Genomic DNA, 26485 nt, shown 5'->3' on the forward strand with positions numbered 1-26485 from the left:
ACGAGTGGTAACTGGGGGCAGTGACCCCCAAACTGGGAGAATGGCTCCAGCTGATTCCAGGGACAACATCTGAGGTCTCTGTCCAGAAGAGTGCAATCCTAGGAACAGCTAAGATACTGAGCAGAAGCCCCAACTCCAACTCCCAGGCCTCTGGCAGAGGACCCGAGTGTGAGGAAGACACACACACCACCCCAGGAGGGTTGAGAGGGAGATTTTTATTTTTATTTCATTATGTTCAATAAAACTATATTTTCCTAAATCTTGACACACCTCATGTGAAGCAGGCAGACATTTCCTCTGCTCATTATGTGCATGTGCACCCCTTCATTTTTTCACATTTTGTTATGTTGCAGGCTTATGCTAAATTTAAATGTAAATTTATTTTAAAAAACTGTCATACATTTTCAGTGACATTGTACTATGGTCCTTTGAAATTAGCTCAGGTGCCACCCATTTCTCTTGATCATCTTTGAGATGTTTCTACACCTTGATTGGAGTCCACCTGTGGTAAATTCAACACCTGTCTATATAAGGTCTCACAGCTGACAATTCAGAGCAAAAACCAAGCCATGGGGGGAGAGAACTGCAGAGAGACAGGACTGTGTTGAGGCACAGATCTGGGGAGGGGTACAAAAACCTTTCTGCTGCTTTCAAGGTTCCCAAGAGCACAGTGACCTCCATGATTCTTAAATGGAAGAAGTCTGGAACAACCTCTTCCTAGGACTGGCCGGCAAACTGAGAAATCTGAGGGGAAGGGCCTTATTGGTCCAAGACGTTACCAAGAACCCAGTGTGTGTGTGTGTGTGTGTGTGTGTGTGTGTGTGTGTGTGTGTGTGTGTGTGTGTGTGTGTGTGTGTGTGTATACACATACCGTATATGTGTGTGTGTAGAAAAATGGACCAACCCACTTAAAATTGGTAAAAAGAAATTGGCAGGCACTGCTACTCATATTACCACTAGAGAGCACCAAATCCTGTGTTAATTTTTCTGCCACATAGTGGCTTTAAGTGAACACTAACTTTAAGAAACTGGGATTATTTCATCATCCAATCATTGTAAAATAATATATTTTCTTGCTTAGAATTCACTCATGCACACACACTTTTAAGAAACTATACAGTAGTGGAGTTTCTGTCCAAGCTGTCATTTATTTAAGACTTTACAGTTAAATTTCTCTTGTTACAAAAATAGAATACGGCTGTTGTCATATTTCATCATCGTAGAAAACATCCATATGATGTACAGCACTTCCAGTGTACAACATTACATTGAGTTCACAGAGTAGGCTGGTGATGCTTAACACCTGTCAGAAAAGCCTGCTAGCACCCTTAGATCTGACTTCACTTGTTTTTGATACTGGGGCAAACAAAGAAATATGTGAACATAAATAAAACACATTCAAACTGCAACAGTCTCCACAGATGGACTCAGACATAATGCATACAACATTGCAACCCCTCCAGTACTTTGGAAAATATAAACTTTAATAATATAAAAATCAATAGCAGTAGAAGGTTTTGAAAGAATTTCTTTTTTTATTGTACCAGACATTGTTACATGTACGAATAAAGATACTGTGGGATCTTATAAAGTACGCTGTCACATGGAGGATTAGTAAATATGAAGGGGGGATGGATAAATGAGTAATGGAATATTGTTCTGGTGAGATGCAGATAGAGGATGATGAAAAGATGAGATATCAAAATGCACCGATGAGTTCAACATAAGAACGAGTTACAAAAGAAGATGTTTTGACAGAGTTAATGATGTTGACTCTTAAAACTGCATTGGTCAGACTTAAAGAGAAAATTATGACTTGATTTAATAATCGTCATCATCATCATCATCATCGTCGTCATCATCGTCGTCATCATCATCATCATCGTCATCATCGTCATCATCATCGTCATCGTCGTCATCATCGTCGTCGTCGTCATCGTCGTCATCATCATCGTCATCATCATCATCGTCATCATCATCGTCATCATCATCGTCATCATCATCATCATCATCGTCATCATCGTCGTCATCATCATCGTCATCATCGTCATCGTCGTCATCATCAGGATCGATTTCACCTGACAGAACATCCTCAATCCAGTCCTCCAACTCATCTGCAGATGGCAAGTCGTCATCATCATCCATGTCCATCCACACGCTGTCGGACTGCAGAGCCAAGGAGAACAAACTGACTGAAACAAACTCACGACAAGTAGCACTACACAGCAACGTTTTTGTATCATGCTTAGTACACACATGAAAAATCCAAAACAATACACAGGGTATCTTTAAACTTTCGAGGTAGACTCTGTTGTTTTAAAGCAATTGTGGGTGAAGTAACCTGCTGGGGGCCACAGGGCAATAAGAATCTCTGGGTCCCCATTTAACAACATACAGCTCATTTAGAGTCCAAGTCCAAAAAACTCACAAAACAAACTACCTGCCACAGGTTTTTGTCAGATACTTTGTGATAATGTGATTTTGGCCCAAAACTTTGGGAAAAATGCAGGGGCAACCTGGGGGGCTTACAGTTTGTAGTTGAAATTCAAATTCACAAACTATTTATCACTATTTATCAAATTACAAAGTAACTGCCCCAGAGACACCATGGCAGCTGCCCACTCTAATCTAGCCTTGTTTACTGTATGTGTTTAACAGAGTTCAGCAGGACACACAAATGCACTTGTCATCTATGAATAAAGTAGCAAAGATATAACTCACATCATCAGCATCGACAACACCAATCTGTGGGGAGGACAGGTCAATGTCAAAGATCTTCTCCCAGTGTGGCACAAGCTGCAGGGAAACGGAAAAAAAATGCACGTATCAGTCAATAAAAATGCACGTGAAAAATGTTTGAGTGTGCTCTTTACACGTATTCAGATTCATCATTACATTTCACACAGACTTTCTTGTTTATACCAAGCATGTTGCACTGCATTATATTATTACCAGGGGGAAGTCATCAGGGTCAATCCAGACAATGCTGAGGTCAGGGTGGTCTGTGTTATCCTTGGCAACTTCCTTCAGGATCTCCAGGAACTCAAAACCATCTGAGGAGTGGAGAAGAGAACCACGGTGAAACTGAAAGTAAACTATCATAGGGCTGCATCTACAGGACAACTGGCTTATTTTCATATCCTTTTACAAATGATGACATCATTCACCTGCAGAAATCCTGTACGGCTCCTCAGAACAGACAAATTCAATTTTGTAGCCCCATGTAACACTTTCTAGATTTGCTTTGGTCAGTACTGTTTTTACATTCAGTTCAGGGTTGCTTTACCTGGGTCAGACTTCTCTGCGAAAGCAATGATATGTTCACCATCAACATCGTCCTCCTGCAGAAAGAATGAAGAAAAACTGAACTCACTGTGACTAACTTGTTGAAGTTACAGTTTACAATTTCAGGAAATTCTTGTTGTGGAGTTATAATCAAATCAAAGCTTTTTTCACAGGAGAATAGTTGTAGTACTGGGAGGTTTCTTACCCAGATATCGTACATGTTGTGTGGTTGCAACTTCCTCAGGGTTGGTCTTGGAAAATAAAAATCAATTAGATTTGAGGTATTTTGCTATTAATTCTGGAAGGATCATTTTATGAATATTTCATGAGATGATTTCAGCATAGCACCAATAGGATTTACCTGTCATTATGTTCAATGAATTTCACCAGCTCGTCCTCAGTGTAAGGCTTTCCAGGGACGACCAGTGGCTCATCCATGAAGGGTTCGTAGAAGTCAACCTCATTAAGCTTCAGATCCAGAGCCTTGGCGAGCTGTAACACATGACCACAGGACTGACTGAGCATAAAGAACCATGATGATGGGAAATTCACATTCTCCATGTGAAATGCAGAGCAGATCTTTTTGACTGAGAGTCATTGTGACTGTCGGAAGCAAAAAATTATGTTTTGAAATTTCAACTGAGGAAGATGTAGCAGTTTGGAATGAATGCTGTCATGTAGATACTGCACAGCTACAAAGAGCTAAATTATGACAGCCTACTGTAGCAAAATATGGTGACTGTTCCAAATGGTCTTTTTAGGATTAGGCTACAGTGAGGACCAGTTCTGACATTCTGGATTAAGTAGTAAATAAAGGTTTGGAGATTCTTGCACATTGATATTTGTATAAAATTGTGATTAGGTTTAAAAACTCTGCTGCAGGAAATGATCAAATAACACTCTATCTATATGTTATGCTAATGTTTGCTAACCTGTTCATTATTTCACCTGATAATTCATCAAATGTTGTGTTTTCAGCGTGTTTGAAAAATTAAACAGTGCAGCTCTAAAGAAATGTTGATTTCATAGTTTTCATAATAACACTATCAGAACATTTATTGAATCAATTTTCAAACACTCACTCATATTTCGACCAGTCTTCAGTGATCTGTTGGCAGGGCCATTGACATTAATGTCATACTAATTTCACCAATATATTACTAAATATAATGATCTCTGTACCTTTTAGGTCGCATATGTAAGTTAAAATTATAAAATGAATTACATGTCTTAAAAATTGTATGTTCAGTTTCTTTTCTTCTTTGCTCTAACCATGTTTGCTATATTTGATGTTGGTTTCTTCTGCGCTGCGAGATATTGATTAATACTTTAGTACAACTTCATAAGACTCCCGTACTCTGCATCCTTCACTTTCTGCATTTATCATTGTTAGATTTTACTGTATGCATTTCTTCTTATTATTAATGTTGTAGTCAGATAATGCAACATATTTACTCACCTTGGGACTGAATGTGGCAAAGAACTTGATGTGAGGGTGGAACTCTTCTGCAGCGTCAGCAAAAGCCTCAAAATCTGAAATTTTATAGGCATCCATCAAGTTGTTTCAGTAGCTTGCCCCTGAATTAAATATCTAAAAATGTAGACTTGTTCTCATCATTACTGTTGCTCTTTGTGTGCTCACTTAAACCCGCTTAAAGATCAAAACAGCAACTCAAGGGTAAATCAAGCAATATGAGCGTGATCTCTGTTGCAGGTGCTTGGTATGCAATTATGAGCAATTATTTTGAAAAGCAACTGTAAAAAAGAGATTGCAACAGGTTATCACAGTACAGATTCTTACGTTCTGACTTGTGACTCTTAAAGTAGCCCACCAGTTTGATGTCCTCTTCGATGTGTTTGAAGCCTTTCAGTTCCATACTACTGTCAATAATTTCCACTGGGTCGTCAAGAACCTATGAAAGAAATTGAGGGGCATGGAGGAGAAAAAGGGGCAGACAATAGAGATGGAGGCAATAGAGAAAGGATAAAGCCAAAATAAGATTCTGTAGGTCATCTTCATAGAAAGGAAATGGGTATATGGAGACTTTTTTTTTTTTGCTAAGATAAAGCAGGCTATTAACTGGGAGATTATATCCTCACGAACATCATAGATGAACTCCACAAGAGTGTCTGCTGCAAGCTCGCCATCATATTCTATGACCTCATCATCTGTGAAGATGTAGATGCTGTCAGACTCGTCGAGGCCTGAGGAAACAGAGAGGACATATGAAGTGTTTGAGCTCAAGCCCAGAGCAGTGCAGAGGTCAGACATGCTCATTGGTGTCCTCCTCTCAATATCATTTATTTTTTTCACCTGTATGTACAAGGACTGTAAATATCACACTGAGAGCCACATTATCTCTTTTTAGACAGGTCAATCACAATATATTAGCCATTTTGGATTAATTGTCAGGTGGCTGATATGGTGATCCCGATCTGATTTTTGAATAATAAGCTATGTTCCAAGTGTCTACATTTGTATTTACCTAATTTCTTTGCAACGACCTTGTCTTGCTTTGCATCAATGAGACCGACTCCGATATCCTCATCATCAAACTCATCCAGGACCTGGGCTGCAAGCTGTAAAACAAAGACACGGTCACATACATGAAGACATGCTTCTGATTTGTCCTTTCAGTATATAAAAGGGGAATACATGGTTGTGTGAGTGTATCTTATGTGTTTCAAAGTCTTCCACACTGATATTTACACCTTTTTGACAAAGTTGTCTCACTCAGTTGTTTCATTACCATAAAAGCCTGCTTTTCAGAGCGCTGCTTATGCACTTTCTAAATCTGTATGAAACTTGAACCTTATGACTGACAGTCGGTTCTACCAATGGCAGTGGCACATTCACAGCCTGACTGCATTGAGGAAGTGGTCTGAGGGCCGTCTCAATGTGTTTGAAGGGTAAAAACTACACACACACGTACACACCCACACATGTCTGCACACTGGTGTCGGAGATCTCGAACAGCTGCTTTTACTGGCATAAATAGTTTGACTAACCAGACTGTCTTGCAGTTTGTTGTGCAGATAATTCTGGTTATTTCTTTGAACTTGGTTGGAGTTGCAGATGGGAGGGGCTCAGTAAAGAGTTTTGTAGTTTAGCAGCTGGTTAAGTTGCAAAATATACATTTATGCACAAGCAAATACAATTAAAACGAGCTACATTATATAAAAGCACACATCTTTAAGTATAGTACCTAGTTTTACTGTGACTTAAGAATTTTTGCATTGCACTATATTTTGTTGCAGACCCTACCCTTCTGGCATTTAAGTAGGCTAAAATAAACTTTTAAAGGGCAAGTGACTGAGGTGACTAAGACTTGATGCAATCCAAGCAACTGAAGAGGATACATATGAGAATAAATTGTAATATATGCAGATATGCAACAAATGCTGGTATTAACTAATTGCCAAATTCTCTTGTTCATTTACATTAATTAAACTGATTAAATAATGATATTTCTATAATAATCTATTTTCTGGTCTTTTTCTGTGTGTGTGTGTGTGTGTGTGTGTGTGTGTGTGTGTGTGTGTGTGTGTATGATTTTCATACTGTATTTATCAAAAGCAAAAAACTACTGAAAAAAGGTTTCAACAAATGCATACATTATTATTATTAATTACATATTCAATTTTCAATATGTTCAATATTCCATATTCAACTTATATGTATATCAGTTGATTCCATATATAGCGTCTAATATAGATAAAATTATGCACATGATATAATTTTTTATCATTATGTAATTTTTAAAAATGTGAATATATAATATTAATTCACTTGATTTCTGTGTATTTATTTGTTAAAACCCCCTTTTTTTGCACCTTTTTTGTTTTTGATAAATAACATATGGAAATTATTTAATATCTTCATAGTCCTCTAAATATAAAACATGCAAAGTTGTCTTTGGACCTTGGTGTTCAGAATGTGTATCTGCAGTGATGGGCCTGATATAATTTCTTCGGAGTAACTGAACCCTCCCAGCTACATGTTAAGTTAAAGCCAGAGGCCAGTATCTGAGGTGGGATTTCATGCTTGATATCTGCATGTTCTCCAAGTATATCTCTAACTAATGGACAGTTAATTCCATTTTGATTTACTAAGTATGCAGGGAGGAAATATATACATGCATGTGTACTTATCTGTAATCTGCTTTTGGGCAGTGAGCCATTTAAATGTATAGTTAATTTAGAGAATGCAGACTGACTAATCTAAATGGAGACATGACAAAAATATTAAGCATTAAGTCTGAGGCCTATCTCCTAACACACATAGATCAATCACAGTGTTACGCCACCTCAGCAATCGTACCAGTTTTCTTTGACGGAGGGAGGAAAAATATGACTTCCTCACTCTCATCATGTCATATTTCATTTGATTTTCACTAACCCTGAGAGGGCGCCTTGACCTCTGAAACCCTGGGGCCTTTTGCCGTTGTCTGTTGCTAATAATAAAACCTCATCAAAAGTAACTCATAATACATTCATAAGAAGAAACACAAGCCTTCAGGGAGCTCAACCCACCACAAAAGCATCTTGGGATAAATATAGCACCAGAAGCCACACCAGCACTAGGGACTATTTTGGTGAGGTGGGAGTGATGTTCAGCAATCTGGGATCCGCTGACAAGTACAGTACTGCAAGTGTCAATCACAGTGCAGAGCTGAGCTGGCACTACTGGAGCCAGAATCTCCAAGCCCCTATGCCCCCATACAAAGACTCCAGAGGCTGTTTAGATGTTGTGTTATGCTAAGAAGAGCCGCCTCTGTCTTTCTCTCTTTGTTTTGGATATTAATCTTTTTGTGTCTATTATTATCCAAAACTGTTATTTTAATAGTAATAATTCATTTATTGTGTAACAAGATTGGTCCATAATTTGTTGATTGCAGAGATACAGTATAAATTTTGTTTTGCAAAAAATTGAGTTCCATCCATATTAATATGTGGAAAATAAATGTTGAAATTGATCTTTTGCACATAATTAAAGTTTTACTACAGCTGTCAGTAATAAATCAGAGAAAGAGCTACAATGTTTTCTAGAGACTGATTCATAATTACTCAGGATTCTGTGTCATCCCACTGACTAGAGCTCAAATATATTGTCAAACTGGGTTGTAATTACCAAGTTATTGGTTTTTGGGTTTTTTGGCGTTTTTTAAAATTTTTAAATTTCTTTGTGTATTTTTATATTATCAGTTCTAAAAGGAGCAGCTCCCTTTAAAATGTAATAAAGCATCAGGTGTTTAAAGTCGCAGCCTTTACACTGTACAGTGGCCATGCCAAATGCTATAAAATATGGTTGTAACACAATCCAGTGTATATAGTCAGTCATCACCCTGAACCCCCCCCCCCCCCCCCCCCCCCCCCTTTTTTTTTTATAGAACTGCAACTTTCAGTGTAGAATAAATCAGAGAGATGGTGTTTCTTCAAATGATTTTGAGTCATTTGTTAAAATGTCTAAAAATGAATTAAGTCTATATGGTAAGTGAGGGCTCAGATTTTAATCTAATTGATTTTTAGTCCATTTTAAAATGGCCACCCAGAAGAAGACACCTGGACCTGACATTTAATATATGATGTTTTTCTTATGTAACCTGAGAACCAAACTAGGTCAGTTGTGGTTTGATGTGTTTGTGAGCTGAAGCTTTGGGGTGAGGGATGATGTCATGTCTTTCTTTGAGGAATGTGATGAAACTGCTGATAGGAGGACTAAGGTGTGAGCGCCATGATGGTGGAGGTGTGTCAAGTGCATCAGCTCCCACACACACACACACACACACACAGACACACTAACCCATGGTACACATTGCCAGAATAAATGATATCTTGGGTCCTCACAGCTCAGCTTTTTGCTGTGGGTTGACGACACTGACGACAGGCTTGTGACACATTTTTGGGACTTCACCTATCAGCATTTCTGATTTCGGCAAAGCTATTTTCCGCCTTGCAGCATCACTTTCACATGATAACACCTCCTGTTGCTCAATTTCACATTTAACACATTGCAAAAAAATACATGTCTCTTCTGCCAAATTTTTCTCATAGCCACACAGTATTACTTTGCTGTAAATAAAAATCAGTTTTTACTTTTTTTTTGTATCTTAAGCTTGTGTCAAATGTGGATATGTCAAATTAAAGTCCCTCAACCAGCATTATACTGTCACACAATTCATATCTGCAACATTTAAAATCTGTGCAACCAAACTGAATTAAAAAAAAACTTCACAAGAACAAAACTCTAAAGACCATCTTATATTCTAAGGTTGTGTCATGTTTCTGTGTGCAATATCCAGTGCTAGTTTTTCTGCTTCTTCATCAGCCCTAACCTCCCCACAGTTCCCATCTCAACCCACCTCAAGGGCCAACTCCTCAATTTCAAACTGTCTCTGGGCGACGCGGCTGGATCCGGGATGGTCATGGTAGTACACCACCATGACATCGTACTTCTTCATCACAGACTTATAGTTCTTGGCGTTGAGGTCGTGGACACGGTCCTTGCCATCATACTCTGGGAAGTCCAAGCACTCCTTGCCCAATGATAGCCCCCCAAAGGACAGCAAAACCGCCACAAGCACCCAGGTCCACTTCATGGCTCCGCTCTAAGATAATGTATTTGCCGTTTCAGAAAGTAGTTAAAGGAAAGGGAGAAAAAAAAACAAAATAGTTTGGTGAAAGTATGGAGAACCCCTTCCAATCCGCGTCACCCAGAAGAGAGCAAGACCAACTCTTGCATCCACCTTATTAAAAACCCCACATGGGCAACTGGCCGTGGGGGACAGGGTGCAAGAGGGGTTGGGCTAAGTTTGACATAGGTGTTAGTGTGTGTCTATGTGGGGTGTAATTGAGCATGGGGAAGATGAAGCGGGGGCCACTGTGGTTACTAGGGTGACAGCTTTGTGTGTATGTGTGTGTGTGTGTGTGTGTGTGTGTGTGTGTGTGTGTGTGTTTATTACAGACCTGTCAAAGTGGGTGGAGTGAGGAGACGAGGACCAACCTTCTCTCCTTCTCTCTCCATCCAGACTGAGGACAGGGGAAGACAGTGATAGAAGTGAAGAGAGATGGTGCATGTACCAGGAATAAAGAGATAAAGGAGGATGGGATGTGTGTGTGTGTCAGTCAGCGGGTCCGATAACAGTTGCTTGAAAACCTGTCTGCTTCACACCAAATGAAGAAGGAGTGATATGATGGATTTAGAGGTGGCTGTGAATATGAGGCACTCTTTTTCCCATATTAAGTGTAGATGGCTGCTTGGATCTCAGCTAAAAATAATGGATGTAGGACAGGGAAGTACATATCAGGAGGGGGTGCTGGTGTCTTATTTGCTGCTGCTGGCACCCTCGCAGCGCTAGAATGTGGAGCTGGGTCAACCGGGGACATGGAGGGGAGAAGGGAGAGCAGAGAGGAGAGGGTGGTGCACCTGCTGAGGATTGAGTGCATAGGTGTCACTTAGCCCTGACTCAAGGAGAAAGTGAAACATAGAGTTTTACAGTGTTTAGAGTTTTGAAATAGTTTGAGTCTGAGCCTGATACATACAGTACACGTGTGTCCTGTGCAATGTGTGCATGTACTGTATGCTTGAGATGATGGCATGTGATATTACTTTACAAATTGAAAGGGAAGAGGTAAGCTATAAATAAATGCAGGCTACACGGTATCGCAATACTTCATCCAACCCCTAACACACACAAACACACACACACACTCACACACACACTCATGCACACACTCATGCACGTACGCGGTCACACCCCTCTTTTCTGTTGCAAGACATGCAAGCCTACAGTACTAAGGTGGAGAGATTTTGTTTGAAGGTAAGAGTTACAGATGCCAGTGTCAGTGACTGTGAAAAGTCAAGATGAAATGTGGTTTACTGCGTTACTGTAAACATCTATTAAACTGATATGAGAGCTCAAAATGAAGGGGGGGTGTTTCAGTTGAGTTTCATTTACACCTCATGTAGTGACACTATGTCCTCCGTAACAGCCTCCATACCAATTTACACTCCCTGCATCAAATTGAATTCAAAAAGAAATTCAGTCAGTTTATGCATTTGTGGCTTAAATGCTTTTATATATTGTATTTATATTTCATACAGCTATCTCTATATTTTCAATTGTGTTTTTTTAAATTTGCTGTTCTCAGTCAGCTTCAGTTGGCACACTTTTGACAACACCTTAGTCAGTGACATCACAGCAGGAGTTAAACTTTGAAAATGACTGAAAACCAGAAGAAGTGTCCAACAGTTGGTCAGTCATTGTCAATTTACTCTCTGACATATGAAGCACTGAGGTTGTATCACATTCAAATGATTGTTAAGTTTTTGCAGGTTTTACAAACCGGATACCTACACACTGACTTGATTCTTGATAGCTCATGATTCACTTTACATCTGTCTGGGTCATATGGATCGACTCTCATTCTTGTCTTCTCAGTTCAGCAAACCTTAACATCTATTTTTCACGCTATACATGATTTAATGAAGACTAAAAGTAAACATAGACTCAAACAAGACTAAGAAGATGCCCCTGATGACTAAATGATGAGATTTACCAAACAATAAATTATATATATATATATATATATATATATATATATATATATATATATATATATATATATATATGTATACACATATATAGCTACAACTTGACTTTTGTGGAATGACTCAAAAGAGCATTAAAAACTGTTCAATAAAATCCTTTTATAGCTTTTAGGGAGTGACCTTACCCTGGTTATTTCAAAATACGATTACACAACTTTATTTTCTTCAAAAATGAAAAGGTTCCTTTATTGTGTAGAGGTGAACTGTTTGTCCTCTAATGTGGCACTGGTTTACATGTGGACAACCTCCATATAGTGGTTTTTCAATGACGGGAACTGATTCAGTTTCAGTCGCTTCCAGCTGCTGCAGTGACCTCTCCTGATCAGCAGATGACGCCCTGTTATTAAATCTACATTCACTGAGTTCAAAGTCTTTGCGCAGGTGTGATGTTATAATCAGTGGGATGCTGGAAATTATAATTGTTGAAATTTGATATTCCAGGGTTTAATACTTTACACTAGTCAGGTATACCTACTAGGTAGTTATATGTATATTTACATTTATTCACTTTTATTTCAATGTCAATTATACAACTTGTCGGAATTTTTCAAATATGTAGTTTATGAAATGTAGCCTTATTTAATTTAAGCATATTTTTAACACATACATGCCACAATATATATATTGTTATATTGAAAGGACATGAATATCTTTCATTTGTTAACTTAAGAAGAAAGACCACCGCTCGTTGCTTCAGTCATGTTGTTCAGTTTGTTCACAGGGTGACCACAGGGGGGCGGGGTTATTTTATGGCTTCCCTGTGGGCGGGGCTTCAGAGGTCACATGACACGGCGCTGGAACGGACCGTGGGTTGTAGTTGTGTTATGACAGAGTAAAATCGACATTGTTCATCTTCAGGAGCCGACAGCCGAAACAAACTGTAGGACGGCCCGCGTTTCAGGGCGAGTTTGTGTTCATTAAACGGAGCCTAAGGTAAGACTTCTCACTGTCAGCTAATGTTCGTGTCTGTTACTAGCTTACATTAGTTAGCAACGTACAATGGTTAAAAGGTTCGTAATCTCCGCGGTTGCTGCTCAGCTGTTGTGCCCACAAGTTGAAGAGAGAAAAACATTTGCTGCCTTCAAGTCACACGGTGTTAAAGGTAGTTACTGATCCTGTCAACTGATGAAGGAATAAATAAAAGGAATAAAGGATAAAACAGTGGAGGTGAAATCAAACTGATCTGTCAGGGAGTTAAACACCTAATGATTCAGTTTATGTCCCACCTGTGTGGTAGTAGATGTAAAGATGTTAGAAAAAGATCCTACAGACACTGAACAGGGCTTGAAATAACAATCTTTTTCATATCGTTAAATGTATTGTTTATTGTACTGTATCAGTTAAATCAATTAAACATTAAGTCTCATAAAACAGTGAACTCTGTTTCCTGGAGCTCAGGGTGAGCTCTGCTAATGTTTCATTCATCCCAAACCCCAGTGATATAAAACAGACATACACAAAGAGAAATTGATTTTCCGGTTGTTTTGAATGACAGGCGATTATTTGACAATTACTTTCTTCTTTAATTAATTGAACCATTATTGTTTTTGTTTGTTTGTTTGTTTGTTTCCTTCTTTTTGAAAATAAAACAATTTTTCTAAATTCCAATAATGTTTTTACAGATGGCCTCAGCTCTGGCTAACAGAGCAATGGGGGCCATTGTTGGATCAGCTGTTGCAGATGCAGCAGGTAATGATAGTGAAACAAGTCTGTTGTAGTGTTACATTATATCTTATGCTGTCAGTAAATGCCTCCAAGTAGAAAAGAGTTTTCTTGTCCTACACTCTATTTAAAATACCTCATAAAACCATGAAAAGTATATTTTTCGGCTCAGGGTGTATCTCTCTGATATCATTAAAGTCTTTGCCCTTAAAAACAATACCAGTGGTTTGGCATTTTCTTCATCACAGCCAGCCAACCACAAGTTCTTTAAACTGACCTGATGGCTTGACCCTACAGCGCAGCCCCTCCACTGGGTGTATGACCTCCAGAAGCTGCAGGGGATTCTGGCTCAGGATCCAAACCCTGAATTCCGCTCCGAGTCCGCCAACCCATTCTACAGGAGGCAGACGGGCCAGCAGAGCTGCTATGGAGACCAGGCGTATGTTCTGCTGGAGTCCCTGTCTGAATGTGGAGGTAGGCTTGCTTCTTCATCTTATTGACCCGATAGACTCCCTCAGGGTCCTTTCAGACTAGTTTTATGTTAGTCAAGCTTTGGTGCTATTCATCAAAAACATGGTTGTGGACAGAAAATTGTGTGATCAAATGTGTACTCCCATCATGATGTTTTTTGAAGCTCTAGTTAATGCTTTGTGCTGATAAAGTATCTTTATCAGACTTTATCAGCACAATGAAGTATCTCAGTGTATTATTTTCAATAAAGAAAAAGTGCATAATTGAAAAATGAAATTAACAAATAAATTCTGCAAAAAAGCATTTTATTGTAGTGTTTGACCACAGTATCATGTCAGCTGCAGGCTGGTTCTGATTGTCTCTGGTGGGATGGGTGGGTGGGGTTATGATCGTATGCCTTGACAGTTTTTGTTGCATGCTTGTCTCTGTCTAAGCTGTCTGATCTGTCTGACCAGGTCTGAATGTTGATGATCTGAAGCAGCGCACACTGAAATTCTTCGGGCCTGGATCAGAGTACGACACGCCCATCAACAATCCTTACAGAGACAGAGGAGGTAGGAAAGCAACCCAGCACATGTTTCTGGTGAAGACTTAAGTCACTTGCTGGTGGGTGTTGAATTTCTGTATTTAACAGGGCCAAGACCGCAGCTGCCCATCGAGGGACCATGGAGACATGGAAGTTTAAAGAGCTTCCTGAAGAATGTGGATGCAGGCAAAGAAGAGACAGGTAAAGCCCTGGTGCTGATTCACTGTGTAATACCCTGTAACTGTGGCATCATGAAGAGAAACATTTCTAACCTATGTGTTGTATTTGCCACAGGATGTCAGAACGACTGTCAGATCGATGGAATAGCCAAACTCGCTCCTGTAGTGGCTTTTTATGCAGGAAAGCCTGACATGCTGGAGAAGGTTGAGCAGGCCACACGAGTCACCCAGAACAATGATGCATGTGTGGCAGAGACTCTGGCAGCAGCAAGGTCAGTGTGTTTTTCAAATTCACCGATTCATTCTGACTTTACTATCTTCACTTAACTGATCCTCTGGTGATTATAGGTACAGTTCACTTACAAATAAACAAAATATAAAAACACTACTCTTTTACTTGCAAATCAAATCAGGTGCAGAGAACATGTTATCTTGTATCCAGCACACTTCTCAATACAGCAATGACACAACAATAGAAGATCTAAAAGAACCATAAATATAGAGCAGACCTCATGGCAGCAGTCTAGATGCAGACTCACTACAAGAAACTGGGTCTGTGACAGTTATATCTACTGTGATAATAATATCTAGCTGCATGTACAATACCTAATGTTCTATGCAAAGAAGCATTGATGCATATCACTGATATAATATTAGCTGCTTTATGAGGAACAGTAATTCACATTACACTTGCAATGAAACAGCAGAAATCCTCAGCACAGTTATCTAAATATTGAGTGTGCAGAAGCAAATATGACGGTTAAATTAATGATTGAAAACCCAGAGAGAACAAAATCAAGTATTAGGTGCAGATGGAGGCCACACTGAAAATGAAAAGATATTATAGATTGTAAATTGACTTTTATTTCCCAGGTTCCTGGAGCACTTCATCCTGAATGGTCCTGATCCAAAAGCCTTGGACACAGTGCTCGATCAGCTCAGTGACAAGAACAGAAAGCAGCCACAGGACCTGGACAAAGCAGTTGTCGGTATGTGAGGCCTGCAGCATTGCTGCTTCAATACGTTACAATCATGGGACTGAGTCATGGGATTAAAGGATTTACCCTCTTCATTTTCGTTCTCCCTCATTTCTCACTTAATATACCAAGTGGTTACAGTTTGTGTAATAATTTAAGCATACAACATGGTCAGTTTTCTAAATTACTCAGTCTGAAGGAACATGCAAAAATGTGTGTTTAATATGCGCTCACATTTTTTTGTCTTCAGGGCACATTCATGAGGTGAAGGAGAATCTCTCCAGGACTCCTCGGGAGTTAATCCCCACGGTGTTTCCAAACACCTGAGGTATCCTCACAAAGCTTGTTTTAACCTTTTTCATGACTGGGTCATACTTTTAATGAGCAAAGATCAGTAATCAAGTACTACTGTACCTGTAAAGCAGGTGGCTGTATTTAAAAGACAAATATTGAGACAACCAACCTTCATGTCCTTGGTTCTGATTTTCTTTCAGGTTTGCCAGGTGCGTTCCAAGCAGCGCTGCATGGAGTCCTGACAGCCAAGCAGTATGAGCAGGCTATCAGAGACACCATGAGCTGTGGGGGATGCACCTGCAGTCGAGGATCCTTCATTGGGGCATGTCTTGGGGCTCAGGTAAGACTTACATTTGCTATATTCAACAGTATGCCAGTATTGTATATATGATGGTTTATAAAAAGTGACATTTTCATTCTCCTAGATTGGACTTGAGGGAATTCCATCTTCCTGGACGTCCAAAACCCTGCGATACGACACAGTGTTGGCACATGCCAAGAAGATGACCAGACACCACCAATAGCTTCCTGACAGTGAGTGTGTTGCACTGTCTGAGGCAGCTAAGAACATCATGACAAACTGTTGAGCTTTTACAGAACAGTGAATGAAGGTTCTTGTCTAAACTGTCGGACGGCAGGAACCAGATGTTTTTGTCTCTGTTGAAGTTAAACATGTTGTTTCAGATGTACTTATGTGAGTTTATCTGCAATAAATTACATTACGGAAATCCTTTTGTCCAGTGTTCAGTGGAGCTGAATGTATGCACCGTATGTCAGCCAGAGATGGTTAAGAGAGATCCTACCTTCATGTTTCTGCTGAAATAGTTTACAGTCCTATATTTGACATCCCATCCATCAGAGAGTAAAGAATGTATCTGCTGTTATTTTTTATTTAGAATAAAATGGTGAAGACCACACCAAACACTGCCCTCACTTTCAAAAAGTAACTTAAATACATCTGACTAAGATGCATTTAGATGCAGCTTTTTTTCTTTGATAAAGTAGAGTTGTACAGACGTGCATAGAAATATTTTTCAGTGCTGAAGTAACAGTTTAACTACATCAGGACATTGTCGTCATGTTTCCACACCTCTGATAAGGACTGGTTTAACTTGGTGGGATGCCCCAAGGCAGATTTGAGGTTTGGGCACCTATTAACATTGTGTTCCTCCAACTGTGTTTGCATTGTGTGTTGCCTTTGTCCTGTCCCAGGTTTGCTGGTTAGCTACAAAATTATTGTATTATAAAATGTAATTTAATGACCGCAACCAAATTGTCACACAGTGAAACTGGAGCCTTAAGGGACCCTTGTTATTAGTATAGCTTTACTTTAACAACCACAACATAGTACATAGACAGTGTGAGTGATGTACTGTATGAAAATCCTCTGCTGCCACACCTGTAATAATTATACATTTTGTGCCACAAATAGATGGAGTGGAGTGAACTCCACTGCCATCTTTATGAGATTGTAATGAAAGACCTTAGGTAATGTTGATTGTTAGTAGCTGTTTTCTATTTTCTTGTCTTGTGCGCGTCTTTTACTGTTAATGAGTTGATTCTTTGTTCATAGTTTCATTAGAGCCAATACTTTCCTGTAATAAATCCTGCAACAGAACATGCGCGAAAACTAGGTGAACTACAACCTCGACAAGAAGATTGTCCACCCCCGCCACCGTAGTTGTACCTGACGACAGAGTTGGGTTGCACTTGTGAAGTCAAACAGAAACATGGCTGGTAAAGGAGGAAAACAGAGTCGCCCGGGTCCTGGTCTTTCAGGTAGAAAGGGTGCAGGTGAACAGGAGGAAGAGGAGCAGCCGCTGCAGGCCGTTTTAGTCGCTGACAGCTTCAACCGGAGGTTTTTCCCTGTGACCAAAGACCAGCCACGGGTAGGTAGCGGGCTAAGCTAACTGCGATGCTAATCGTAGCTAACTTCTGCCCACGCTGTAAACAGTGACAGAGCTGCACTGACACTGATGTAAACACTTTGAAATAGCTCAACATTCAAAATTAAAACCATTGATTGAGCTGTTGTGTTGGTTTTGTTTAATAAAGCTTGGGGATTATTTTCAGCCTCGATCATGTACAGTTACTTTACTCAGACCGCTAACGTCATCTGTCACATTCTCACCGATGAAGGCTTTGCTGCCGCTGGGTAATGTTGCCATGATCGACTACACCCTGGAGTTCCTCACATCCACTGGGGTCCAGGAAACATTTGTCTTCTGCTGCTGGATGGCCAGTAAGATCAAGGATCACTTACTGTAAGTTTACCTAATACTGCGTGAGGAACACATTAGTGTCAATGAAAGATTTTGACCACTGACACTGTGTCTGACAGAAAGTCAAAGTGGTGTCGACCCACCTCTCCGAACACAGTCCACATCATCACCTCAGACCTGTACCGCTCCCTGGGGGATGTGCTCAGGGATGTGGATGCAAAGAACCTTGTGCGCTCAGACTTTGTGTTGGTGTATGGAGATGTGGTTTCGAATGTTGATATCAGCCAGGCACTGCAAGAGCACAGGTAAGAGACACCCTAAGTCTGTGTAGTCAGGAGAAATGATAATGATACTGATCCCAGGACTGCTTTGCTTTAATCCAAAATATTTGTTCTGTGTCATTTTTCTTGTGCATAGGCATCGTCGAAAGATGGAGAAGAACATCTCAGTGATGACGATGATCTTTAAGGAATCATCACCGGGTCACAGGTCTCGCTGCGAGGAGGATGATGTCATTGTTGCTATGAACAGCAAGAGCCAGCGGATTTTACACTACCAGAAGACACAAGGGCTGAAGAAGCTACAGTTTCCCATGGTAACAGTTTCACGAGCAGTATGTCACGTCTTTAACAAAATTCGGCCTTGGACTGAGTAGTGACAGTTGCTCCTGTTTGTGTTTTGCAGAACATTTTCCACAGTGGAAGTGATGAGTTTGAAATCAGACATGACCTCCTCGACTGCCACATCAGTATCTGCTCCCCGCAGGTCCGTTTTAAAACAGACAGAGAAGCTGTTAAATTTATTTTTGTCGTCTGTGGTAACATTGGCTTTTCATCATTTTTCAGGTTGCAGAACTCTTCACCGACAATTTTGACTACCAAACTAGAAATGACTTTGTCAGAGGGATCTTGGTCAATGAAGAGGTATTACACAGCCATAGTTTTCTTATTGGAAATCTGTGCTGCTGTTTAAGACAACTCAAGTGACAATATATTTTCTTTCTTTAGATCCTGGGAAACCAGATACACATGCACGTCACCAAGGACGGTTACGGTGTCAGAGTGTCTAACCTGCTCATGTATGATTCGGTATCATCGGACCTTGTGCGGCGGTGGGTCTACCCTCTCACCCCCGAGGCTAACTTCACGGACCAGGAGGGACGGAGCTGCACATATTCTCGCCACAATGTCTACCGAGGGTCCGGAGTCAGCCTCGGCCACGGCAGCCAGATGGAGGAGAACGTTCTCATTGGCTGTGACACCAGCATCGGTGCTAACTGTCACATTTCTAACAGTGTCATCGGTAACAATTGCACAATAGGTGAGCTCGCTGGCCAGCATTGTTAAAAAAGTGGAAGTGGGTTTTTATCAAAAAAAATAAGGTCTGATTAATGTTCCTCCTATTTTATTGCAACAGGTGACAATGTAATCCTGAACCATGCCTACATCTGGAATGATGTTCACATTGCCAGTAAAGTGGTGATCAGCCAGTCTGTGGTCTGTGACAAGGCTGATGTCAAAGAGGGTGTGATGCTTAATAAACAGTGTGTCCTGGCATATAATGTAAGTATTATCATCATTTATCCCTTAATGTAAACGGCTGGTATGTTTTTTTTGTCAGTGAGGTTGCAGAGCTGCTTTCCATGTTAAAGTGGAAAGTTAAAGTTAAATGTTTAAACCTTATCCATGGCTGAATAAACAACATTTTCAGGACTGCACATGCTATAACTGTTAAGTAGGTTTTGGCAGCAGATTCTTCTATTGTTGATTAGTGCTGCTTTTTCTGGACAATATGTTTGTTTGCTTAACGCTATGAAAAAGCTCTGCTGCCGTGTGCACAACATATATTAAAGGAATAGTTTGACATTTACGTTTTTCCTTTCATGAATAGAGAGAGGAGAAGATTGATACCACTCATGTTTGTCTGTTAAAAATGAAACTACAGCCAGCCACTGCTTTTCCATCTTACATGCACATAGTAACTTCCTGAACTCTTATCATTGCCCTGAGGTTGCTCAGAGACCAGCTGAGATTTTCCCAGCCAAACATTTTCTACCAGTGATAAAAAGTGACTGTAACACGCCACTTTTACACTATGGTTTTTGTACATGTCACACACAGGAGATGCAGCATAAGGTGTGAATTAGTGAGCTGTACAGGTGCTGGCAGGCAGAGTCAGGCCGTTGGTTTCCCCCGTTTCCATTCTTTGAGCAAAGCTAAGCTAGAGCTAACAAGAGATTTATCGACCTCCACATCTAGCACTTAACCAGTTGAACAAGTCTCAATATCTCAGATGCTATAATGAATATGTAAATTATATTTTAATTGCCGTCGCTAACCTACCCAGTGTAGATGGTGAAAAAGATAGGACTTTTGTCTGTATTAGATTTAACTTAGTTTAATGTAGGAAAACAGTTACGTAATTAAATTCAAATTCTTAGCCGCTTTGTAAGAGTTTTTTTTTTTTGGGAAGCACTTAGTATCTTTAAATGCAGTTTAGGAAGACTCCTGGTGTGACTTAAGATGCTTTGTGGATATGGCCCCTATATTTCTCTTTCCAAATTTGTGTCCATACGTTCCTGTGGTGTGAGAGGATGCAGGATATCTATATTTTGATTTGCCTGTGAACTGTTGTACAGGTGGTGATTGGACCAAACATCTCTCTACCTGAGGGCACAGTGGTGTCCATGCACCACCCAGAGGAGGAGGAGGAGGATGATGATGAATTCCTCAGTGATGATGCTGAGGTTGGTCAAAGTAAAGACAAAACCAAACAGAAAGGTGTGTATTGACAAATTCACAAGTTGTCAGACTGTTAAAATGTTTCTAGTCGTGGCTCATACTGTGTTTTCTTCTGTCCTCCAGTTTTCAACCCTGCAGAGGTCGGAGCTGAGGGACAGGGCTACATCTGGAAGGCCAGCAGCCTGGACGATACAGAGGATGAGGAGCTGCTGCACTGTCTCTGGGGTAGGACAACATCTTTATGTTTGTAAAAGTGGTATTTCCCATGATGCAAGCACCAGCAGCCAGTCATTTGTTTCTCGTTCACCAGGTTTGGTGTTGAACCCTGATCCTGAGAGTGAAAGTGAGGACAGCGAGCCCGATGGTCCAGACGATCCTGTGATCCCCTCCCCCGAGATGGATGACGTTAAAGGTGAGAGGGGTCAAGATGTTTGGCTTACCTGCCTGTGGAACCACATGGCTGCCGGCTCTTTTTTAATAAGTTAGTGATTCCTGTGTTGGGTGGAAACTTCCTGCTGTCTGACTCTCGTTCCTTGGTCTGTTAACATTAAGTCTTCCAGATGGAGGTGCTGGGGACGCTGCAGAGAGGCTTGGAGGAAAACATCAGCTGGGACAATCTTGTACTTGAGATTAACTCTCTAAAGTAAGGAGGAGCTTGTACTTGCTTGCAATTCTGTTGCTGTCTTTCACAGCTATTGCACATTCAGTTTGGCACACCGTTTCTCTCCAGATATGCCTACAACATCAGTCTGAAGGAGGTGATGCAGATTTTAACCAGAGTGGTTCTGGAGTACCCTTTTCAGCAACAAGGCCCTCAGCTCACTGCATCACAATACGTTGCTGTGCTCCTGCCGGTGAATAAGCTGCTAGATTTATATTAAATTGTGGTTTTTTTTTAACAGCACATTTAAGTGTAGTCATGATATAATTTAATGTCCTGAATTTAGTTTTCTCTGTTTTCTTTGTCCTCCTCTCAGTTATTGAAGAAATGGTCACCGGTGTTTAAGAACTACGTGAAGAGAGCTCAGGACCATCTGGACTGTCTGTCCGCCTTCGAAGAGCACTTCCTGGAGCAGGAGAGCCACTGGGCCGCCATGGTCAAGGTAAGGGCCAATCATCACCATCATGTACAGTCAGTTATCTGCTGACTCTCACTAAGACCAAACTCAGGTTACAAGAAAAGATGTTGGTCATCAAACATAACCAGTCCTGTCACTCTGCTGTTTACTTGCACATCAAGCCTGCTGCTGAAGATGCTGTGGGGTTTTTTTTCCATGCAGGTCCTGATGAACATGTACCAGCTGGAGATCCTGGAGGAGGAGATGATACTACGCTGGTTCTCCCAGGGAGCCACCACCGACAAGAGCAGACAGCTCCGCAAGAACCAAGGGGTAGGCACAGGGGTTAACTGGCTCACACAGGACATACGACTTACGGACATGTCACAGTTAGACAGTAAAGTGTTAAAGTCCAGTCAGTGTAAGAACTCTCTGTAAAAAAGGAACGCCAGTTATGTTCCCTGCATGCAATGCACTGGGTAATTCTAAATAAAAGACAATAACACATCATTTAAATAATGACAATGATGGATATTTATTTAATCTGTTTGATGAAATACATTCTTGATTTTCCTTTTACAAGGTTTTCTTAGTGAAAACAAAAAAGCAAAACAATTAATGAATGTATGTCACACAGAACCTGACCTACTGAGAAAAAGACAAATAGATAAATGAACAGTGTAACACCATAGTAGTGAAACAGTTATTTACCTGACTTTTGAAGCAGCATTACGTTTAACTGTATGTCTGAGAAAGTCCATGAGAGGCTGCATTATCACAACCTGAAATGTGTATTTTTTTAATTCATCAATTAATTGCCTTGTGCTTTTGATAAAGAAATGTTTAGTCATCCATACCTGAGCCATAAGCATTCGTAAACTTCCTTTTAAACTCAATTTAACTGCGGCTGTTCTCTCAGATGTGCCTGTTGCTCCCTCCTCCTCCTCCTCCTCCTCCTCCTCTCCATCAACACTTCTCATTACGTTTTAATAATGCAGAATTTCTCACAGCTCTGTTTGTCTGTTTTTCCACCAACAGCTTCAGAAGTTCATCCAGTGGCTAGAGGAGGCTGAGGAGTCTTCAGAGGAGGATGGAGAATAATGAGGAGCACTTGAGAGAGGACAAAGAGGATTCTGTAAAACTTGAAAACTGCTGTGTGAATAAAGGGATTCAGGCTATTTGTTTCACCCTCTACAGCAGCTTTCTGTCACTGATAACCATCAGGATCTGCTCTGTACAGCTGAAGCTGACATACAATACATTTGTAACTCATAGTGCCACGTCACATAAGGGCTGTGTGCTGCGAATGTCACTTTCCAAATAAAGCAGAAAGACTCTCAGACTGCTTGGAAATATGTACCATTTATTATGTATCATTTGTCTCACTTTTTGTCAGCAACATAAAATATCTCACTCAAAATAAAACTGCTGATACAAGGTTTGAAAACAGGTTTTTATTATTATTATTATTATTATTATTTCATACAAGAGTAAAGCCATCACCTTTGAAAAAGATTACAACAGTGTTAAGTGCCCTTTTTTAATCTATAAACTGAACACTGACTGCAGGTCATAAAACATGATGATTAAAGAGGTAGAAGATAAGCAGCTAAGTTGATATGGGCTGAGGAACAGTACATTTGGATTTCAAGCCATCTGTTCTACAGACTGACTGGAATCTCAGACTGACAATTAATTCTCTGATCAGATCAGTAAAAGCCTCATAAAGAAAATTAAAAGCAAAAGATCATCAAAATAAAAGCCTGATTTGATTTTTGACATGGTGTAACACGTTAAACTAATTTAGTTATTATGTAAAATTATGAAAAAGTACAGTCATTACAAAAGTAGCATTGGATTTTTCACTTCTTGTCTCCATAAGAAAACAATGAACTCAAAATCATAAGGCAAAAAAAAAAATACTCTGCCTGTGGTCCATCATCAGGTGTAGGATTTGGGTGTGATAGAGACAAAAAGTTCTGACAAGTGATTACAAGTCTCTTTGGTCCATTTAGTACTGTGGCCCCCAAGGGGCAAAACTAAAAAACCCTGGGCCTAAAATAACATCATTACACTAAAACAGATACATTTAGAAAACACAACATTTAACAGGACACTTGAAAAGACATGATTGATTTGGATTCGCAAACAAGAAATATTGTTGCTATTCTGGAAAGTTTCATGATTTAAGTTGATATGTTTAGTGTTGATATGTCTTGTAAAATGTTCTCTTCTGTGTTGTTGTGTTTTTCCCACCGTACAACATGTCAAGAAAATACCTGTCAGCAGAAAAATAAATCTATACATGTAACTGGCTGATCTGAACACCGGGACTGTGCTATAGAAACTGAGCGGATGCAACACCTGATGCAACTTTTTTCAGTGATCAAATCTGCAGGACCCTCCTCTTCAAGCCTTCTTGGATCTGTCATCCTTTTCTCCGACTAAGTTGTAAATGAGCCCGGCTAGAAGAGAAGCCCCTGTGAGGCCAGTGACAACAGTCAAGGTCTTCCACATGCTGGCTGAACTCTCATGTCTGTCCATAAAGCTCCTGTAGTCGGAGGGCACCAGGATGTACTTGCGGCCGTCCTGTGGGGCCTGCAGCCTCATCACTTGCCCTCCCTCCAGCACCACCTCCCCAAAACCGGTCAGGGTGCTCCCCACCCGCAGCAGCTCCTCGCTCTCCTCCATCGCCACAGGTTTCTCCCCACTGACTACCTGCAGCGCCAGGTTCGTCAAGCTCCCCTCAGCGTGTTTAAGTTTGTGGTAAACCCTCTCCAGGTAGCACCCAGAGGCCTCTAGAGGCTCATGCACCTTCACGTATAAGTCAGTGATGTAGGCTCCAGGGCTGACCAGGCTGAAGGCCACTGAGTTGCTGGTCTCTTTCCTGTTCATCGTCCGGGAATTCCTGGAAAATGAAGCAAACTATTATTAACATGTTAGCTGATCAATAAAGAGACATTTCTGGTGTGTGCTCAAGTCTTATGTACCATGTTCTGGACACAGTGCTCCAGTATTTCCAGTGTTCCTCCACTGCCACCTTCTGGATCACGCCAAAGCATCGTGGGACATATTTGCTGGCCAGGGGCTCCCCGTCTGCCTGCACCATACCTTCTCAACAGACAGACAGAAAATTCAAATGAGCTCCATTCAAAACTGCATTCACTAAACTGTTAATTTACTAGATAAGTTTGTACCTTCTACAGCAACATACTGAAGCCGCTTGTAGGGAGTGGATTTCAGGACTCGGACCAGATGTTGGTCTGGTTTGAAAATGGGTATTTCCTAAAAACGGAGAGGAACTATTTAAAAGATTTTATTAAACTACATGCTGTATTCATAGTTTATGGGACTTGACAAATTATGTACTTGCCTTCAGCTTTTTTAACTCCGTCTTCTTTTCTTGGTATAAATGATAAAATAGACCAGAGAAGGCAAAGCTGGACCCGATACCGATCAAAACCAGCGGATTTACAGGAAGGTCACTCATTGTGTCTGTGAAGAGGCAACATTGCTGTACAGTGACAGAAGGCAAACAAAAATACTGCACACAGTCTTCATCAGTGCAGTAATACGTCGTGTGTTTTTAAGTAATAATAAGATTAAGGACAGACGGAACAGTGGAACAAAACTTACCTGTTTAAAAATATTCAGTAAAACTGTGACTTGTGTAGTTTCGTCCCGTAAATCGAAAACAAAACCTTTAAATATTTCATTTCCTGGTTCGCTTCCGTTGCGTCATGTTTCATCAGCCAATAGGAAATAAGCAGCAGTTTGCTTTTGAGCCCTTTGACCTCTAGGCGGCAGCAGTGTCCTGTTGCTTCATGAGTGACACATGAAGCTTTTTGTCTTTTGAGTTTCAGTGTGTTACCTGAACTTTTAACTTATCCTGTAAATAAAGTTTTCTTTCATTTTACTTACAGTAAGTAAAATTAACAATTTACCAACTTACCAGTTTACCAAAGCCCCTATAAAAACATCCAACTACAAGAAAAAGTCCTGAATTCAAAATTTTACCCTAAAAAGTAAAAGAACAGAAGTATTAACAGCAAAATGAACTTAAAAGTATCATAAATAAAGGTACTCGTTATACAGCTGTGGTGTTTGTGTGGCTCTTGTCCACCACATTATGTTTAATGAAAGTGTCAATAAACAGGGCTCTGACAGTGTCATAAAGATCTTCCATCCCATATTCACCCTTCCCCCTCCCAACCCTTTCTCCTCCAACCTGGAATATTATTTTTAAAAATGATAATAGCAATGAATATGTTGAGTCCAATTAGTTGAAGAACTATAAGCAAATATATAAATACATTGATTAATTCATAAAAAATAACAATATGATATGACTAAAAATAATTTGTATTTATAAATGAAATGTTCCTCCTCAAGTGTTTTTTTTGTTTGTTTGTTTGTTTTTTTGTGTGTAGTTATATTTATGTTTCTTTCTTTCTGCTTT

The 26485-nt window shown here is 40.2% G+C and overlaps 4 protein-coding genes across 5 annotated transcripts; 2 read left to right on the forward strand and 2 right to left on the reverse strand.

The window, feature by feature from the left end:
* Positions 1-1128: 1128 nt before the first annotated feature.
* Positions 1129-10367, reverse strand: casq1a (calsequestrin 1a). Of its 2 annotated transcripts, XM_071491838.1 has the most exons (12): positions 10252-10367; positions 9648-9893; positions 5772-5865; positions 5390-5490; positions 5087-5198; positions 4745-4818; positions 3647-3777; positions 3491-3536; positions 3287-3341; positions 2953-3053; positions 2722-2796; positions 1129-2166 (listed from the first exon to the last, which is right to left on the reverse strand). In XM_071491838.1, exons 2-12 carry the CDS (start codon positions 9882-9884, stop codon positions 1822-1824), a joined length of 1371 nt encoding a protein of 456 aa, XP_071347939.1. In that variant the 5' UTR covers positions 9885-9893; positions 10252-10367; the 3' UTR covers positions 1129-1821. The 2 variants fall into 2 exon arrangements, with proteins under 2 accessions (XP_071347939.1, XP_071347938.1); XM_071491837.1 differs by lacking the exon at positions 10252-10367 and having other exon boundaries at positions 9648-10053.
* Positions 10368-12677: 2310 nt separating this feature from the next.
* Positions 12678-16733, forward strand: LOC139629065 (crystallin J1A-like). The gene is made up of 10 exons (XM_071491421.1): positions 12678-12829; positions 13519-13585; positions 13856-14032; positions 14485-14583; positions 14664-14756; positions 14850-15006; positions 15608-15723; positions 15962-16039; positions 16206-16345; positions 16431-16733. Exons 2-10 carry the CDS (start codon positions 13519-13521, stop codon positions 16527-16529), a joined length of 1026 nt encoding a protein of 341 aa, XP_071347522.1. The 5' UTR covers positions 12678-12829; the 3' UTR covers positions 16530-16733.
* Positions 16734-17667: 934 nt separating this feature from the next.
* On the forward strand, positions 17668-23366 carry eif2b5 (eukaryotic translation initiation factor 2B, subunit 5 epsilon). Its single transcript, XM_071491419.1, has 16 exons — positions 17668-17894; positions 18145-18269; positions 18347-18532; positions 18645-18822; positions 18912-18992; positions 19073-19150; positions 19235-19547; positions 19644-19789; positions 20866-21007; positions 21092-21193; positions 21279-21380; positions 21521-21611; positions 21699-21822; positions 21946-22071; positions 22249-22359; positions 23065-23366. The coding sequence occupies exons 1-16, from the start codon at positions 17736-17738 to the stop codon at positions 23125-23127; spliced, it is 2127 nt and encodes a 708-aa protein (XP_071347520.1). The 5' UTR covers positions 17668-17735; the 3' UTR covers positions 23128-23366.
* A 94-nt stretch (positions 23367-23460) lies between these two features.
* Positions 23461-25773, reverse strand: mul3 (mitochondrial E3 ubiquitin protein ligase 3). Its single transcript, XM_071491422.1, has 5 exons — positions 25663-25773; positions 25400-25521; positions 25224-25311; positions 25017-25137; positions 23461-24934 (listed from the first exon to the last, which is right to left on the reverse strand). The coding sequence occupies exons 2-5, from the start codon at positions 25514-25516 to the stop codon at positions 24436-24438; spliced, it is 825 nt and encodes a 274-aa protein (XP_071347523.1). The 5' UTR covers positions 25517-25521; positions 25663-25773; the 3' UTR covers positions 23461-24435.
* Between the last annotated feature and the right edge of the window lie 712 nt (positions 25774-26485).

Source organism: Trachinotus anak, unplaced genomic scaffold (genome assembly GCF_046630095.1).
Source record: "Trachinotus anak isolate AG129_WGS33_773 ecotype Australia unplaced genomic scaffold, CSIRO_AGI_Tana_v1 ptg000012l, whole genome shotgun sequence".
Lineage (NCBI taxonomy): Eukaryota > Metazoa > Chordata > Actinopteri > Carangiformes > Carangidae > Trachinotus > Trachinotus anak.

Coding starts and splice junctions, on each gene's coding strand:
- casq1a (XM_071491838.1), bottom strand. CDS start 9,884: ATGAAGTGGACCTGGGTGCTTGTGGCGGTTTTGCTGTCCTTTGGGGGG. Junction 5,199..5,389: donor TTGTGGAGTTCATCTATGAT/GTTCGTGAGGAT, acceptor TTTCTTTCATAG/GTTCTTGACGACCCAGTGGA. Junction 2,797..2,952: donor ACCCTGATGACTTCCCCCTG/GTAATAATATAA, acceptor GTTTCCCTGCAG/CTTGTGCCACACTGGGAGAA.
- eif2b5 (XM_071491419.1), top strand. CDS start 17,736: ATGGCTGGTAAAGGAGGAAAACAGAGTCGCCCGGGTCCTGGTCTTTCA. Junction 21,381..21,520: donor CGAGATGGATGACGTTAAAG/GTGAGAGGGGTC, acceptor GTTAACATTAAG/TCTTCCAGATGGAGGTGCTG. Junction 21,823..21,945: donor ACGTTGCTGTGCTCCTGCCG/GTGAATAAGCTG, acceptor TCCTCCTCTCAG/TTATTGAAGAAATGGTCACC.
- mul3 (XM_071491422.1), bottom strand. CDS start 25,516: ATGAGTGACCTTCCTGTAAATCCGCTGGTTTTGATCGGTATCGGGTCC. Junction 25,312..25,399: donor CGGAGTTAAAAAAGCTGAAG/GCAAGTACATAA, acceptor CTCCGTTTTTAG/GAAATACCCATTTTCAAACC. Junction 25,138..25,223: donor TCAGTATGTTGCTGTAGAAG/GTACAAACTTAT, acceptor TCTGTTGAGAAG/GTATGGTGCAGGCAGACGGG.